This window comes from Eretmochelys imbricata, chromosome 5 (assembly GCF_965152235.1).
Source record: "Eretmochelys imbricata isolate rEreImb1 chromosome 5, rEreImb1.hap1, whole genome shotgun sequence".
Lineage (NCBI taxonomy): Eukaryota > Metazoa > Chordata > Testudines > Cheloniidae > Eretmochelys > Eretmochelys imbricata.
Genome location: NC_135576.1, coordinates 77,535,830 through 77,553,244, shown reverse-complemented (window position 1 = coordinate 77,553,244; position 17,415 = coordinate 77,535,830). Strand labels below are relative to the sequence as shown.

General features: G+C 39.7%; 1 protein-coding gene across 3 annotated transcripts in view; it reads right to left on the bottom strand.

The window, feature by feature from the left end:
- Positions 1–12,720: 12,720 nt before the first annotated feature.
- SRFBP1 (serum response factor binding protein 1) overlaps positions 12,721–17,415 on the bottom strand; it is a 133,956-nt gene continuing 129,261 nt past the window's right edge. For all 3 annotated transcript variants that reach the window (XM_077817370.1, XM_077817371.1, XM_077817369.1), the window contains 3 exons: positions 15,664–16,417; positions 15,103–15,140; positions 12,721–13,865 (listed from right to left, as the gene is read on the bottom strand). In XM_077817370.1, the coding sequence (XP_077673496.1) occupies positions 13,675–13,865; positions 15,103–15,140; positions 15,664–16,417 (983 nt within the window). In that variant the 3' untranslated portion in view covers positions 12,721–13,674. The remainder of the gene's footprint in view (positions 13,866–15,102; positions 15,141–15,663; positions 16,418–17,415) is intronic.

Genomic DNA, 17,415 nt, shown 5'->3' with positions numbered 1-17,415 from the left:
AAACTTTGTAAGTGGATGATTTAATAATTAGTGTGGAGTGTGCTAGTTTTCGGTTACAGATGGAACTTAGGTTCTTTTTTGTGGGAGGAATGGGAATGATTATTTTGCCATTTACAACTGCATATCTTTCAAATTATAGCTACTTGTAATTAAGCTATTTTCTTCAATCTTCCATCAGATCCATAGAACCATTTAAGATGGAAGGCACCTACAATAGTTTATCAAAATCCATTCCTCTCCTAGCATAGAACACCTACTAAAATTCTTGTTAGAAAAGTTTGTTTCTGCACTCTTGATTTCAGGATTTATAGGGACTTTAAAATTGCTGCTCCTACCTGGATTCCCAGCTGTTCTCCCTGGCTCAACTCCCTTCTTGAATTTGCAGCCACAAGGCTCCTGATGCTTATCCAATTCCCATACAGAGCATTCACACAAAGCTGTTGAACAGATTGCTGAGGGCCCCTTGAAACACTTTGTTCAAAACAAAGCAAAAAACCACATACAGTTATGTATTACTTTCTCACTGCTACAGCAAGCCCTCCCTCCCCTCCCCCGGAACAGTTCTTCCAGCAACACCTCATTTACTGTTTCATGTTAGCTCTCTTGGTGTTCAAGCAATGACCCTTAACTATGTCTGGCCACAAATTGTTTTGTAAAAAGCAAATGTACATTGAACAAAATCAGTGTTTCCTTTGTACTTTAGCTTAACATACCCTCTGAACATTACACAGAAAAATAAGTACTATGTTATAACCACATATAGAGTGAGCTTTCCAGTTATTTTTATACATGATTACAGAATCACATTATTCATGTGTGACATTTAGTGGTTGATTTAATCTGACTGGAAATAACAAATGAGAGCATTAATCTTATGTAGAAACCTTGGTGACATTATTAGTTTTCATTTATTGCTTTGGAATTTAAATAAGTGACCAGTGTGGATTAACAGACCTACATTAATGGGTCTTCACACTGATCTCATTTGGATGTTGCTTAATTACTGTATCATGGAGCGCGTCACTCACTGCTGGACTGGCACCTCCTCCTGGTCGTTCTGGGGATTAGCTCGAGGCCAACACCCATGTCTGCGTCACTCCTTCTCCACAGTCCACCTGCAACCCCTCTTGCGTCAGGAACTGCAGAATCCTCTTAGTGGCTGGGCCCTCCAGCCATGTCACTATCCGTGTTCTCCCCTTCCGGGTGAGATTTAGTTCCTTAGTAGTCCAGCCACTTCCCCAGTGGCGACTGTAGTCAACTGTCCTGCCACTTCCCCAGTGGTGGGGATCCAGGCCCGCCCACTGCTCTGGGTCCCAGCCCAGGAACCCTCTGAACTGCAGTTACTGCGTTCCTTTGCTTCTACTATCACTGCATTTCCCTGGGCCACTTCCCTGCAGCCACAGCACCCTCCTCAGTTTCAGCAGCCAATCTGGAGCTCCTTCTGTCTTCCTGCCTGCATCACTCTGTCCAAGATGCTACAGGTTTGCAGCCTACTCAGGACACAGTCCTCCCTCCTTAAACAACAGGCAGCTACTGACCCTGCTCTGCTGTAAGGCTCTTTTTAACCCCTTGCCGGCCAGTGTGGGGCAGATGCTCCATCACATGCCACTTGTAAGGTTTATCTCACTTTGAATGTACTACAAAGTCCTTCGTACTGGGAAATCAAACACTTATCAAGCAGGGCTAAAATGGCAAACATTTGTGTCACCCCTATGTGAAGACCTAGGTTCATATCACACCAGTCACAACAAAGAATAAGACAGGTCCATCAGGGGCCATTAGACAAGATGGGCAGGGACTCAGCCCCATGCTCTGGGTGTCCTTAAATCTCTGACTTCCAGAAGCTGGGACTGGATGACCGGGAACTGATCGTTCAATAATTGCCCTGTTCTGTTCATTCCCTCTGAACCACCTGGTACTGACCCAGAACTGGGTGGCAGAATGGAAGGCACTGGGTCGCAGCGGCTCTGGTCAGCACCACTGACCAGGCCGTTAAAGGTCTCATCAGCAGTGCTGCCCGGCTAAGGCAGGCTAGTCCATACCCTGGAAGCAGCTAGCAGCAGGTCTGGCTCCTAGGCAGGGGGCCATGGGGCTCTGCGCGCTGCCTCCGCCCTGAGCACCGGCTCCGCCTGGCCAGTGGGAGCTGCGGGGGGCGGTGCCTGCGGGCGAGAGCTGCGCAGAGCCACTTGTGTGGCTCTGCCGAGGAGCCAGACCTGCTGCTGGCTGCTTCCGGGGCCCAGTGTGACGTATCCCCACTGCGCCATTGACCGGGAGCCGCCAGAGGTAAGCCCACGCCCCAATCCTCTGCCCCATTCCTGAGCCCCCTCCAAACCCGGAACCCTTTCCTGCACCCCAAACCCCTCATCCCTGACCCCACCCCAGAGCCTGCACCCCCAGCCCAGAGCCCTGACCCCCTCGTGCACCCAACCCCCCGCCCCAGCTGAGCCCCCTTCCACACCCTGAACCCCTCATTCCCAGCCCCACCCTGCAGCCCTCACCCTGTGCCCAGGGCTGAGCCCCTCCCTCACCCGAAACCCCTCATCCCCACCTCCACTGGGTCATGGGCATCAATAATTTTCTTCAGTTGGGTCACCAGAAAATAAGTTTGAAAAGCACTGGACTAGATGGACCATTGGTCTCACCCAGTATGGCCATTTTTAAGTTCTTAAAAGCAACAAGTTTAATGGCCTTGGCCTAGACCTTTATTTGTTCTCACCACCAGAGTGTCCATGCTTGTGGGAGAATGAGAAACCGAACAACTGGTGTGCTGCAGGTTATGAGTGGTCATTTTTGGCAGAGCAGTGTGAAGAAACTTTCATGGCATCTCCCTGCACTAGAACTAGCTCTAATCAAAGCCTCCACTAACCGAGCTTCTCTTCACTTGAATTCAAGAAGGGGAGGAGAGAGAAAAGGTTAACTGAAGGGTGTCAGTTAGGGTTATGCATCGTTACTTTGCTTTGTAGCCTCCCCTCTCTCAGCTTCCTAAATTAACAAAATACTGTAATGATATTCAAACATACAAAGGAAAGCAAGTTCTCTAGTTCTTTTTGTGCTGCATGTTAATACTGATGTATAGATATTTAACACAGGTGGGTTAACTTTGTTTAGTACTTGTTTGCTAATGTATGGTATTTAACAAATTTTTCCTTTTTTTTAAAAAAATAGATACTAAGATGCAAGAAAATGGACGAGTCAGTGCCCACTGTTTTGTACTGTAATATCATTATATAAACTTCAGTAGGATACGAACACTTTACAAAAAGCAAAAAAATTCAACACAAACTTTTATGTGGTTTTGAAGCATAATGGCTGCTTCATAAAATGTGTAACTGGATTTTTAGCATTCAAATTGTCACTTAAAAAAACTATTGCAACGTGTGGGGTTGGTGATTTATGCACAGATTTTCAAATTCTAAAGGAAATTAACTCATTCACAGAAAAATAAGGTTTTTTTGTGTTTTGTTTTAAACTCCACTGGAAATCAGAGTGCAGATAACAGCAGAGTTTGGTCAGTACACTATCTGTGAATGAGCTGTAATCTCTTTAAAAGGTAGCAAAAAGTATAGTACTAAATAAAATGCAGTAAGTAGTAGTAATGCTGGCTAGCTCAATGAATGCCAGAACAAAGACCTTCTTGGGAGTGATGCTCCTGCCATTACAGTAAAAATAATTGGATACATTGGATGCAGAGGAGAAAAGTATCCTCAGTTTTCAAGGAATATTAACATATAGCAGAAAAACGTTCATGTATGCATTAGTTACATCCCATATACGAAATTTATGTTTATTTTACATTTTTAATATATTAGTAGGTAAACCATTTTCTCAAGCTGAATGCATATTGGGGCTTTGGCCATAAGTCTGTTTTACTTTTGGAGTAGAATTAAAGAATTTAGCCACTTTTCTCTGTGAATAGAGATTTTCAAAATGGGGGTCTTAAAAGGATTAATTCAATGCGAGTAAAATGAACTAAGATGAACAGCTGTCCACCAGAAACAAGGCTTCTGAAAGCCACATTGGATAGTCCCTAATAATTAGTTGTACGAAAAAAAGGCATGAATTGAACAGGCTAACCAATTACAACAACTGACAAAAGGCAATCAGCTCAGAGGCACCACAAACAGAAATAGGCCAAAAGACCTATCAGGGTGTTCTTATTGAGAAAAGGCCTTTTACTTGTATTCTCATTAGCATTATTTTACAGTTAGTACTGTACTTGATTCTTAATTGCATATTTGGCTATTCAAAGACTGAAGCTTAAAATATTATACAATATGTATAGAATAATTGTTGGTGTATGCAACAACACAGGAAGTACTTTCGTTAAGTCAATCATGAAATAGTCAAAGTGAAAAACTTTCAGCCCAAATTAACAAAATATATCATGCTGCTTACTGGTGGGGGTTCACAAAAGTATGCAGTTGACCAATTTAAGCTAAAGCAGCTGTGATTTTTGTTTTTTAAACTGTGAAATTATTTCTCACATTGTCCTGATACTTCTTCCGAAGATCACAGATGGTGCAATGCTCAACCTGCAGCTCACAACATCTAAAGCAACAGCCAAAGCTCAAAACCTTTAGAGTTTTAATGGTATATATCTTTATGTATTTGTGTAGCTTGAGGAATACTGGGGTGTTTTGTTACAAGGTTGGGAAATATTTTAAGCAATATTTGCCATTATTGCATGCAGTAGAACCATGCACATTTAATTTTGAAATTGTGTTAGTTATCAGAATATCCTTGAGGACTATGGATCAGCTAGTTATTTCCTACATATATTTTGTTGTTTTAAGATTATCAAATGTTTCTGTCCAAATCACCGTCATGTTCTGGCACAATAAACCTAAACAACTGTAACATCAACACTTAACCAGACTGACACTGATGACCTAAGAACCATTAACTCATTGAGGGAATGGCCCTTTACTCTCTCACCTTTCACTTCTACATGCAGGCTGGGTCCAGTTTACATCTGCAGGCTGCTAAGTTTTCCATTGGTTTTCCTCATTTGGTTGGTAAAGATCATTTTAGTCACTCACCAAGTGGGTATCTAACTCAAGCAATAAAAAGTCTGAAAACTAGACTTGGCACATTTTACTGTAGTAGGGCTCTATGCACATCAGCAGTTAAAGTTGTGCCATTATCTCTCTTTAAAAAGCACTATTTTCATGTGTTTATAATTGACTGTACCAATATGTTCCAGACTGAAGTTTGGCTTTTGAGGTCTGAGCTCCAGAACAATTTTTGTAAATGGATTAAAAACAAAACAAACAAACAAAAACGCACACACACACACAAGCGTATGAATGAACAAATGCAGGTACATTTATACCTCCTGCCAAAAGTGATTCAGGCCAAAATTTCCAACCTGGGATGAAGGCTCTGAAGCTGCAGCTTCTTGTGTGTGGGCAACTTGTACACGTGCAGTTGCATGGAAGTCAGTGGATACATCTACACTGCAAACATGTACCCACTGCAGCAAGTCTCAGAGCTCAGACCTAGGCTGGTGCTACAGAGCTAAAAATAGCAGTGTAGATGTTCCCGTTTGGGCTGGAGCTTGGGGTTTGAAACCTGGTGAGGGGAGTGAGTCTCAGAGCCCAAGCTGGCATGTTTTAACACCATAGCACAAGTCCCGCAAGCCTGGTTCTCTAGAGCTAGATTCTGAGAACTGTTGGGGCACAGGACATTTTAGGCTCAGCAATTACCGAGGCGCTGTGCAGCCAGGAGGCACTGAGGTGTGGTGTTTTAAGAGAGTAGTTCTGGGGGTATTTACTCTGTAGATGCCCTCAGATCTGTGGGATTTTCCTGTAGCTGTGGGCGCATCTGCAGGGTTGGAGAGCCACACCCTCTACTTACCTCCCCACTGGAGGATACCTCAAAAATTGTGGAAGTTTAAAAAGGAAGTTTGCTGAGTATCTTTGGCTCTCCTGTAGGAAGATGCATTCTGGCCTTTAGTGCAGATGCTTGGGCTGCCAAATGATCCCCTGATTTAAGAATCTTTAAGTACTCATTGACATGATAGGTTGGTAGGGCGCCATCGACACCATCATTGGTAAATGAACACATTTTACATGTAGATCTGATAGACAATGGAATTTCTTTTCTTTAGCTAAATGCTGTACAAGTTTTAAAACATTTGTTTTAAACAATGGGAAAAGAAATGAAATTTGCACACTGTTCAAGAGTACACGAATGGTCTTGCTTAAATCAACAAAAGCTAAGAATGTCAGAATTAAAGTTGGAAAAATTAACACAACCTGTTCTTAACTAATCCTGCTGAGCTGTAATGCAGGAGTAGAGAAAAGTTGATTTACAAAGCTTATGAGCGAATGTTACTAAATGCGGGGAGTTGCTGGCCATAACTCTCAATATCTTGGTCACTGCAGGTTTGATCCAGATACCTTAAGCCTACTTTTTTCATGCTGCAATATATTTAAAGGGAATGCTTGCTTTTTTGTAGGAAATCTTTATACATTGTTTTGATGTAAGAGTTTATTTTATAAAACAAATTTTATTGTGTAATCATTGTTAATAGGCTTTGGGCCTATTCCTGTGGTCTTTGAAAAGGAGCTTTGCCCTTGATCTCAAAGAGCGTAAGATCAGTCCAAGCGTTTGCAAAATTTCAGAAGTACAGAAATGCTTCTCTTGCAGTTTCAAATTTCCTTTGAAAATGTTAGAGCATGCATGAAGCAATTACCTCCCACATTTCAGGTCTTTAGAGAAATGTTGCATATAAGGAACATTCCCATGCAACAGACTCATTACAAGACAGCTTTGCTATATTTGTAAAATCTTGAAATACATGTTTGATAATAGGTGCATATTTCTAGACAAAAGTATTAAAAGAATGAGAGATTGGTCAGCGGTTGAACCAACAGATCATGTAGATGATATTTTTTATGTTGCACACCCAAGTTTACTATGTAGTATTGAATGGTGCGTTCACCAAAGTTTACCTTCATAGTCCTTTTATATATCTGTTTTTTCAGTTGTACCTGTTCATACCAAAAGGGTTATTTTCATTCATAAAATTGAAAGCGGTCTATCCTGTGCCTCACATTATGCCAAATATGTAGGGTCTTTTTACATTCCCCAGATTAAAAAAGGTGCTGAAATAACTTGAATTAAAACCAAGAAGTGTATGCTAATAGGAGGTTATTTTTTGTTGTTGTTTTAGCAACTAAATGCTACAAATTCAGTGAAATGCCACTTGTTTTTGCAATTTCTTGAAGGAGTTTTCAATGTTTCCTTCACTGTTTTCCAAGAATCTTAATTTTAAAACCTCTATCTTTATTTGAAGAGCTTTTATTTATAATATTCAGACACTAGCTTTGTATTCTTCATTGCACTTTCATATTCTTGTGTTACATTGCCTGTATTATGGTTGCAAGTTTATGTGAAAATGACTTGAATAAAATGTTTCAAGTGTTCACACGGTCTATTCTGCTGCACCTAGGTTCAACATGGGCCTGATCCCTTTGTCACTGAGGTCAACTGGAGTCTCTTCATTGTCTCCAGTGGCGCTTGGCTGCGGCTACATATGCGTCAAAATGGGAATGATTAAAGTTTGGCAAAGTTATAAGCACCTTATAAGTCTTATAATGGGAAGCGTCAGGCAACCAGCAACAATATCAGCTCTGCTTAGAATACACAAGAATCCAGCACAAACACAGAACATCTTTATAAATCTTAGGACTGGGTTCCAAATTCACTTTTGGGTGTAGACCTTTAAAACTCAAGAATACTCTGGGACCCAATTGTCTGAGATGGTTCTTTATCTCATCATGGCAATTAAGCCAGCTGGGATTAGTGAAATGTATGAATGTTTTAATAAGGTGATCCTATGAAGTGCTTGGGCCTGTGCTAATTTTTGTTTCTCAGGGGTGCCTGTGCCCGCAAAAGAGGAGGGGTGAGGGCCTGGGGATTTAGTCTTTTACCCACAAATGCTTTCTTCTAGCTACAAAAAAGGAAGCAGTCAATACTTGTTTGGCAAGTGAGGTTACATGGCAAATTCCTGAAAAAATGTACAGAGTATAGTGATACCATACCACATTTAACTTATGTAATTAGGAGCAGGAAGTAAAGGTCTTCTAGTATGTCCACACAGCATTTTGGAGCAAGCCTCAGGCCTCTGATCCTGAGCTCCAGCCCAAGCTGCAACGTCCAAGTACTGTCTCTACAGCTGTTTTTAGACCGCTAGCGTGAGCCCTGCTATCTCGCACTCACGCCAGAATGCTGTGTAGTCACACCTTTAGTGTTTCCTGGGATCTTCCCCTCTGTAAATATTTTGAAAATGCCCATCATTCACTGTAAACTAATAAAAAGAAAATTGCTCTTCAAGAAGTATTTCCTAAGCCCAGGCTTAGTTCATCTGTGACAGAGATGGTTTCACAGCATTAAGAGAGGGTGTGAACGCAATAAGAAGCGGGGAAATCACTCCAATGTTCCCTTCATTTTGGCCGAAATTTTAAGAAGGGGGTCCTGCAACATTCTCCTTGTAACAAATCCTGTTGGGAAGTGCTTGCTGCCAGGACCCAAGTCTAAACACTCAGCGTTCAGAGGCAAAAGCATAAACAAAATGAGGGCCCCATTTGGAATTTGCTCTCCCTGGACGCCAGTCAAACCCAAAGTGACCTTCAGGCCATGATGAAAGATATTTCATTTAGGATTTGAAAACTTTTTTTGTGCTCTACTCTCTGTCTTTAAAGCCTTAGCCACTACATTATTTCTATAGTAATTGTCAGTCTGTCTTTTTAGAGTATCAAGGAAAATAGAAGTGAATAAAAGACACTATTTAGATACAACGATGTTCTGTTACTTGGAGCAGATACACTATATTATTGGTGTGTGGTTCCACAAAGCGTATGTTATTTTGTCATTTGACTTGGGTAAAATTCTGATGTGAAGTAGAAACAAAATAAAAAGCAGAAACCAGAATTAAATTACCACATTGAAACTACACATGAAAGTATGTCCATTACACTAGTACCTAATAATACAGGAATGGTGGGATGATCTATCCTACAGCTAGATCAACATTCACACTGTACTAAGGACACACTGTTAGCAATCATCTAACCAGAGCACCAGAGGAAACAGAGCATGAGCCTAGAAACCAGTTTGAAGAATTCATTCCAAACAACAGATACCATAAGGAAATGAGTGGGCTTAGACCCTCTAACACGCCTGGCTCCATATAAACCAGAGAGATGTAATGGCACATCGCTAGCCATCCTGCAGTTCCTTCTGAATTTCAATTTTCATGGAAATACATTTTTTAAGCCGTATGGTTTACCTTCCAAATATGAACTAATGTTGTGCTGTATTCCCAGTTCTGTACACTGCCTGAATCAATAGACTAAGGCTATGTCTCCACTGCACCTCTTGTGGCGGTGTATTGGGTGTGTAGCTACAAGCCACAGTGAAAAGCAGGCTGGTACAAGCTGCAGCATGTAGCTCCATGTGTCAGTGAAATGTTCTGGCAAGGGGGAGGCAGCAGGGAAAGGCTTGGCAGCAGAGAGCTCCCAGAGCCTTTCCTCACTGCCTCCCCGCACCAGAGCATTTCCCTGTTGCTGCAGCCTTTCACTGTCGCAGGGAATGGCTCTGGCAGCTCCCTGCGGGTGGAGCCTTTTACTGGCAGGGAGCTGCTGGAGCCTTGCCTTGCCCCAGGGAAAGGCTCCTACAGCAGGGAGTTGCTGGCCAGTAGCGGAGAGCTGCCAGAGCCTTTCCCCACTATGAGGAAAGATTCTGGCAGATCCCTGCTGCAGGAGTCTTTCCCTGTGGTGGAGAGTGGCTCCATCAGCAGGACCCTATGTTGATAAAAACAGTATTGTTGACAGGCACTGCTTGAGTGAAAAGAGAGGCCTATACCCACATGGTTCAGGCATACCTTTACTCACGATCTACAGTTATTTATACCCATGTCAGGGGTGTGTGTAGTGTAAGTACTTCGCACACCGCTGAAAGGTACCCTGAGGTGTGTAGTGCCTCCCATTCATCTGAGAAGTTAATGCAGAAGTATGAAGGTGAACACAATTAAATGTCCACTTCGTTAACTATTTCACTCAATCTCTTTAGCAGAAATATCCAGTTAATGTGTTTCTCTGTCATGCTGGATATCACATAAGCTGAGACAGTCAAAATGACCTAATGGGTCTTTTCAAGCCCATAAAGCCACTGCAGGTTCTTTCCCTACAGTATTTCTTCAATCCAGCTTTAAAATGATCTCAGTGATGGGGCTTTTTCCACTTCGGGTGATAAAGACAATACTCTCTCATATATTTCAGTTAGAAATTGCAAACCAATTTAATACCAGCGTAAGCATGGCCTCCTGCTGACTGCATGCCTCGAGCCCAAAACACAATACTGTGTGTCTGTGTCTAATACTCAGTGTGATTACAGGTAAGATAAGACTAGGAAGTATACTCAGAATTATTAATTAGAAAAGGCACACCTCCTGGTTCCATATTTGCATCAAAACACAGTGCACACGCCCACAAAGTAAGTGTACATTTTGCTAAAGTGATTTGTATCTCTTTCTGTATTATTCTGTGGTAAACCTGCCCACACTGGACCTCATCTTCAGTTTTGGTGATTTGCCTGACATCAAAGAGTAAGTCAATGACAGATCTACAGATAGAACCTATAGGTCTGATCCAAAGTCCATTTAAGTCACTGGAAAGACTCCCAACGACTGCAAAGGGCTTTGGAACAGGCCCTAACTCTCCTGATACCATATTTAATTCAATAATTAAATTGTATACACAACATAATTTACTACATCTGTCTCAGTTTTCAAATCTTTCAAATGGGGACAGCAATATCAGCATTTCCATAATGGTTTTAAAGTAACTTTAAGTTTCTTGATTTTCCTTCAGTTTTTTTTTAAGTATGTGGTCTATTAAGATATTTTCACTTCCAGCTATTGATACATATTTGCAACCTGAATTGCAGTTGAGCAATTGTCTGTTAATATGTATTGATACAGCGTCTCTCTTCTGTGCACAGTACTAAACATTGATTTTATTTTGAACTGTGCAGCTTGCTGCAGCTTGATAGGAGTTGCCAGTCATCTAATGTTCACACCCAAAGAAATGCCTTTTCAGTATACCAATCATTATTAAAACCAGAAAAATATGTAGGCCCTTAGACATTTTTGGGTCGGGTTGGCCATAGGTTTACCACAGAACAACACAGAAAGAGATACACATCACTTTAGCAAAATGTACACTTACTTTGTATGTTATTTTCTGAACAGAAACTCCTGTGAACACAGTATTAAACTTCAGATGAATTCACTAGGCTCCTCAATTCAAAAGAGTTGTTCTCTTGCACAAATACAATAAAACACAGCTCTCTATAATGCAGTGCCTAGAACATTGGGGCCCCAGCCTGGGTATGGCCTCTAAGCACAACCCATAAGACACATGGAAGGTAGTAAAAAAGGATCTGTCACACTCAGATTGCCCTTCCTCTCCATCCCCCAAAGTTACAGTAACTGAGCATCAGAATGTGGAATAATGGTTGGATTTCTCTGATCAAGGCCTTCCAGTCAAACTCGTGAAGAATTAAAAGGTCATTTTGCAAAAAAGGAGGCTCTGATGTTTCAGATACCCCCAGGAGTACACTTAAGGTTACAAATTATAGCTATAACAAAGTCTCTTCCTGCCTTCTTAACTGCCAAGAAAAACTAAATGGTCCTTGCACTCTAAGGACATGTAAAGAGACGCTTCAGGATATAAACTTTTAAAAACTAGCTATATATTGTATATGATCTACATTTTTCTTAGGTTTTTAAGTTTACAAGTTTGTTTTTTAAATTTGACAATGCAGATCAGTCACTTCTAAAAATTGGAAACTTTTACCTACCTAGAAAATATTAGCTGCCTGTGAAGAAATTTTTTTATAACAGGATTACAGCTAACAAAAGGAGAGAAAAAGTTTCCTGCCCTTTATTGAAGCCAGGAAAATTGCACATCAAATATTTGTTTGAACTAGTACTAAGCCTTCAAAAAAGTTTCTTGTCTAGAATATATAAAACAGTATTCTAGATATTGCTTTCAAGAGGATGACCTTCTCTTCAAAACATGATTTTCCCTGAAGAAAAACATATGTTCAAAATATAATGAACGTAGTTCCTATGTATAGCCACTGGCTGCTGACTTAGTACAAGATTACTTTGAGTCTGTTGCTACTATCTGGTATAAAAACCCCACTTCCCACCCCCGCCCCCACACATCTACCCACTCACCCACCCCTCTTTCATACAATGAGGAATTAAAAAAAAAACAAAATATCCTGGGGCACAAACTTAATTGAAATCCACATTCCTCCAAGGCTGCAACGTAATGCAGGAAGGGAGAGAACATCACTTTCGATATAAAAACCTTCCTGCTGTACGGACAGCAATGCATAGCATAGAATATCCATATTATTAATTGTGTATATGTTTTATGGAATTGATTCAGACCAATTGTATAAAGGACAGTAGCACCTAATTAAACCACGAGGAAGAGGCAGTTACAATTAAGTTCATAGATCTTTTAAAATTAACTAATATGAAAGACCTTTTAAGAAAAAAATATGGCTAAAAACCATCTCCCCTCACCCCGATCCCAGGAACTCCAAAACACTAAACTGATAGCTCCATCCAATACAGTCAAATACCCTTCCAACAGTTAGGATATCAAAAAAACAAGATCTTTGGAGGAAAAAAATCAATAGCATTTGATCAGATGGTACTTTTATATGCAATTTAAATTAAGTGGGGCACACTGAATTTTCCTTTCAGTACAGGAATGCTCATGACTGTGCACTTTAGTTATCAAAATTGTTGATCTAATCAAGAAAGATGATTATTTTTTAGATGGCAAGTTTTTATTGCTACCTAGAGTTTACCTTAAGCACTACTGATCTCCATTTCTGCTTGCTTCATGCATTTATGGAATTTAGCAAATGTCTTCAGAGCTAACAGTGCTCTTAACTTCTTCCAGCTAAGACAAGAGTAAATATTTTGATATTTTAAACATATGCTTTAATGAACTATTTTAATAATGTTTTCTTAGATAGGAGCACTTACCCTTCCCATCTCTTCTGATATGGAAGTCCTTAAATAATTCTCTTGAGCGTACCTTACATAACGCAAAACGCCACAGAGGAAACAGAAGCAAGTCAAAACTCCCAACTACTACAGAGCACAAAATATCTCCATAAACCCCTTCTTGACTTCATTGTGGGTTTCACAGCTGGTGGCACTATAGAACTGAACTCTGAATCTGATACTATGTGACATCCCCATTAGTCAACTAATATAGCACAAACTGAGCAAATGAAACAATCTTCAATATAAACAAATCTGGAATAGCTTTTCCCTTGCTAAAAAACCTTTAAAAGACTACATCACCGATTTCACAAGATTACGATACTATTTAGTTTATACATGTAAATATGATTTGAAAAAGGCACTAGTTCTCAAATACTGTAAAAGGTTTACTTTCCAAACAACTTTGCACGTATTATCTCAATCAAGAAGATAAATATTCTCTTTTCAATCTATAACACCAGGGTCACAAAGGTCCAGCCAAAACACAAGTTGTTACATCTCAAAAGTAGACACCGAACTCGAGGGGAACTCGAAGAATCTTCTTTAAAAATATGAATTTATATTAAAAAAGTTTAATCATCATCAAATTTAATTTTTTTCCCCTGGAATGCTGTAATTTGAGATATTTGTTCCCGACGCTTCTTGCTTGCTTCCCAGGAAGGATGAAGTGGTTGCTCTAAATGCTCTTTTTTATTTTCATACTGTATACCAGCAGCTTTAGCAAGTTGTTTTCTCTTTACCCGCAGTTCATTTTTTGGAAAAGCTGTGCATAAAATACAATAAAAAAAAGCATTAAATGCAACTATGTTATGAACATACACAAAACCAGGTAATACATACTGTAAAAACCGGAAGATAAGGGTAGGTATTTACTGGAAGCCAATATAACTAAGCCAATATAGAATAAGTGAGACATACCATATAATCTCCAATATCCATTCCTAATGAGACACGCATAATATACACATATGAACACATGACTATACTTTATACTTTTTTTAAAAAATACCCAGGAAGATTATCCCTCTTCTCACAAATCAGCAAACTGACAGGTCATGAACAGCAGATATGGTCAAGATGGCAGAAGGCACTGGGGTTTCAATGCAAAATTTAGGTGGAATTTTAATTACCATGCATAAGAGTCATCACAATCTGAGTTTATTGTACAGTACACCAATGAGGGATGAGTCACTGGACATCTGACTTTAGAGTAGCACTTTCAATATGAGATTCGGTACATAATTTCTTTGATGCAGCAAAAAAATTCTAATCCTTGAAAGTGCAGAATGAGCCATAATCTGGGTAAAATATTCAAGTGGCTAAAATAATTTGCTGGGATGAACCACTTGATGAGATTAAGGGTTGTATTCCGCCACCTTTACTCACACTCAGGTTGTACCTTTTTCCATGAGTAGCTTCATGGAGTAAGATATTACTTTACGTGGGGAAAGGTGGCTGAGTACAGACCTGTAGGATGCTTGCTTTTGGTAACTATTTCAAACCATGGAAATGTATAGCATCAAACAGTTACTACAAGTTAAACGGCAAGTGCAATCCCTTGATGACTCAAACAAAAATATGTGAATAAATGTCACTAAGGGCTTGTCTCCATGAACATTTAGTTCGTGGCAAGATGGGGTGTGAATCTACGCTGCACTAGCCTGCTGCAGACTAACTGTCCATGTAGACCATGCTGATGCACATTTACATTCTTTGATCTAGTCCTCTCTGAAATGGAAGTAAATGAAAGCACATTAACATAGTTAATACATGTCAAGAGGGTCCACACAGACAGTTTATGACAGGTTAGTAGGGGGTAGATTCTCACCCCAGCTTGCCGCAAACTAATTGTTTTCATGGAGACAAGTCCTAAACTGAAATATGAAACAAAACAGAATACCTCATTGTGATTAGCCCTACAGGCATAAGTACAGATTGACAGGTTTTACTTTTGGCATTTTAAGGAATTCAAATGGAGCAGCAGTACCATGGACACATACCTGTTCTTCTATTTTTGGAAGTCTGATAGTTAACATTTCTAAAAAACAAGAAAATAGTATTAAAGATCTTTCAAGAAAGGAATAATAATAAAATATTTGTTTGAAAAAATGGCCAGCTCCACCATACTTGCTGGATAATCTACATGGCACTAGGGTATGATAGCAATAAACAGCTTTTGCAATTGGTTAACATTAAAGTGAAACTGACATGTAAACCAATGCAAGAACTATATATAATTTATATTTTTGTATATAAAACTGATTTTGGTTGTTGGCTCATCTTGAGCTTTTGAGTTCAACTTTTATGATGGTCAGGAGCAGTTACATTGCTGTGAGCATCTTTTTAGGACTTTCTGTTGATACTGACACATGAATAACTTTCCGGAGCAGGGAAAAATTTGAAAAATGCATAATGGTCAAGGAAGAATAATGTGACTGGCTACAAAATGCCAATCCAAATACTCTGAGCAGTGATTGGCTGAAATTCTGCTCATTCGATGGAAATATTACAAGTCATAATAATTACTCTATAATTTCTATAATTGAAATGGAAAAAAGTACCTCTTCATATTTTTGGATTTCTGATCAGATCTGGACAGAGAGTTGCAAAATACTGATTCCAACTTCATTGCTTTTGCACTTGGTTTACATTCTTCTGTGATCACATCCTGCATCGTCATGAACTTTGAGTCCTTTGTTTTGTTTAGTAATGCTTCTTTGAGTCTTTTCGTTTCCTTTGCTGAAGAAAGGTCACTATCTGCCACTTTCTTCTTCTTTTTCTTTACTTTGCCAATGAAGAAATCATCATCACTATCAGTATCTTCAGAATCGGATGACTGGTTATAAAACCTCTCTTCCGTGCTGTCATCAAAATACTCCTTGTTATCAAATTCTTCCATATCACTGACATCACTGTTTGATTTGTTTGTTATCCTGAACTTGTTCGCACTTGTAAGTTTTTTTCTTTTTGGCAAGTCAATTGTTATTTCGGTTTGATCCTGAACTACTGCATGTTTTTCTGAAGTTTGTAATGACAAATCACCCGGAGAATCTGTTCTTTCAATTTCTAAAGTTTTCTGCTCACATTCTCTCTCGCAGATTTGTTTATTTTCTATGTTAGTGGCTGTTTTCACATTCACCTTTGTTTTAGCGTCTTGCTGTTTTAGAACCAGTGTATGTGTCTGGTTATCTACATTGCTATTAGACTGTTGCCTCAATTTAGGCTTTTGAGAAAGCTGTTCTTCTGATTTATGCTCATCTGAAGATTGAGTTTTAGGTGGCTTCCGTCTTGCATCCTTAAAGGCTTTTACAGCAGCTACAAAAATAATAGCAAATAGAGTTATTGCAGCATCACGACAGTACACACATTAGTTAAAATAATGCTCAAGGGGCTCTGACACTATGTTTGCAAGTTAGATCCACTATGCTGAGCAAGTATGAGATATTTTTGGTGCCTTCACTAGATCATTTAGAAAGTAAAAGTAGGGGCTGAAAATGGCTTGAAGTACTGTCAAAGAGGAAAAGCGGGGAAATCAGAACTGAGTGAGGGCTCCAATTGCATGCAGCGAACTTCTCAGCATCAGATGATTTTCATTGATTCAAGTTAATGTTAGGTGATATTTTGAGTGTGGAAATCTGCAAACACACGTTATATACACACACACGTATAATCATAGGCACCTAGCAGTGCCTGTTATTAGCTAAGGTTATTTCCACCATAACCTTTTTTCATAAGCTAATTTTTTCTGAAACATTCACCCTTTGGCTTGGAATTTTCCATATCTGCTCTTTGCCCAACAGAGAGCACCAACCAACATGTCTCAACCTTCTTTTAGCCTATATCTAAACCGTACACCATTAGCGGTGGTGTGTAGGGTATGTGAATGCTGTGGTGAAAAACAAGCTATGTCCATACTGGAAATGGTGCAAACTGCTTTAGCCTACTTTAAAAACCCCAGCCTTAAATACCTCCAATATAGAGTCTTTATAGAATCAATATAGGTGTTGCTCTAAACAGGATGCAGCACCAATTTAGCAGAGACTTCTGGATTTTATGAATCATATAATCCCCTCTGTCTGCAAGCTGCTATACAACTGAGAGTTTTAGACCTATTAACCTGCTAAGCAGTTAATATTACAAAACTATTTTAGGTCTGTGACTTCATCTCAGCTAGCTGGCTTAAGTTCGGTAATACAAATGTGTAACAGTACATACACCTATTAGCAAACAGTAAATACACCTAATAGCAAATACTATTACTGTGGGTTAAAAGCAGAGAACAAACATGGAAGCAATTTAATATCAAAAGTGAC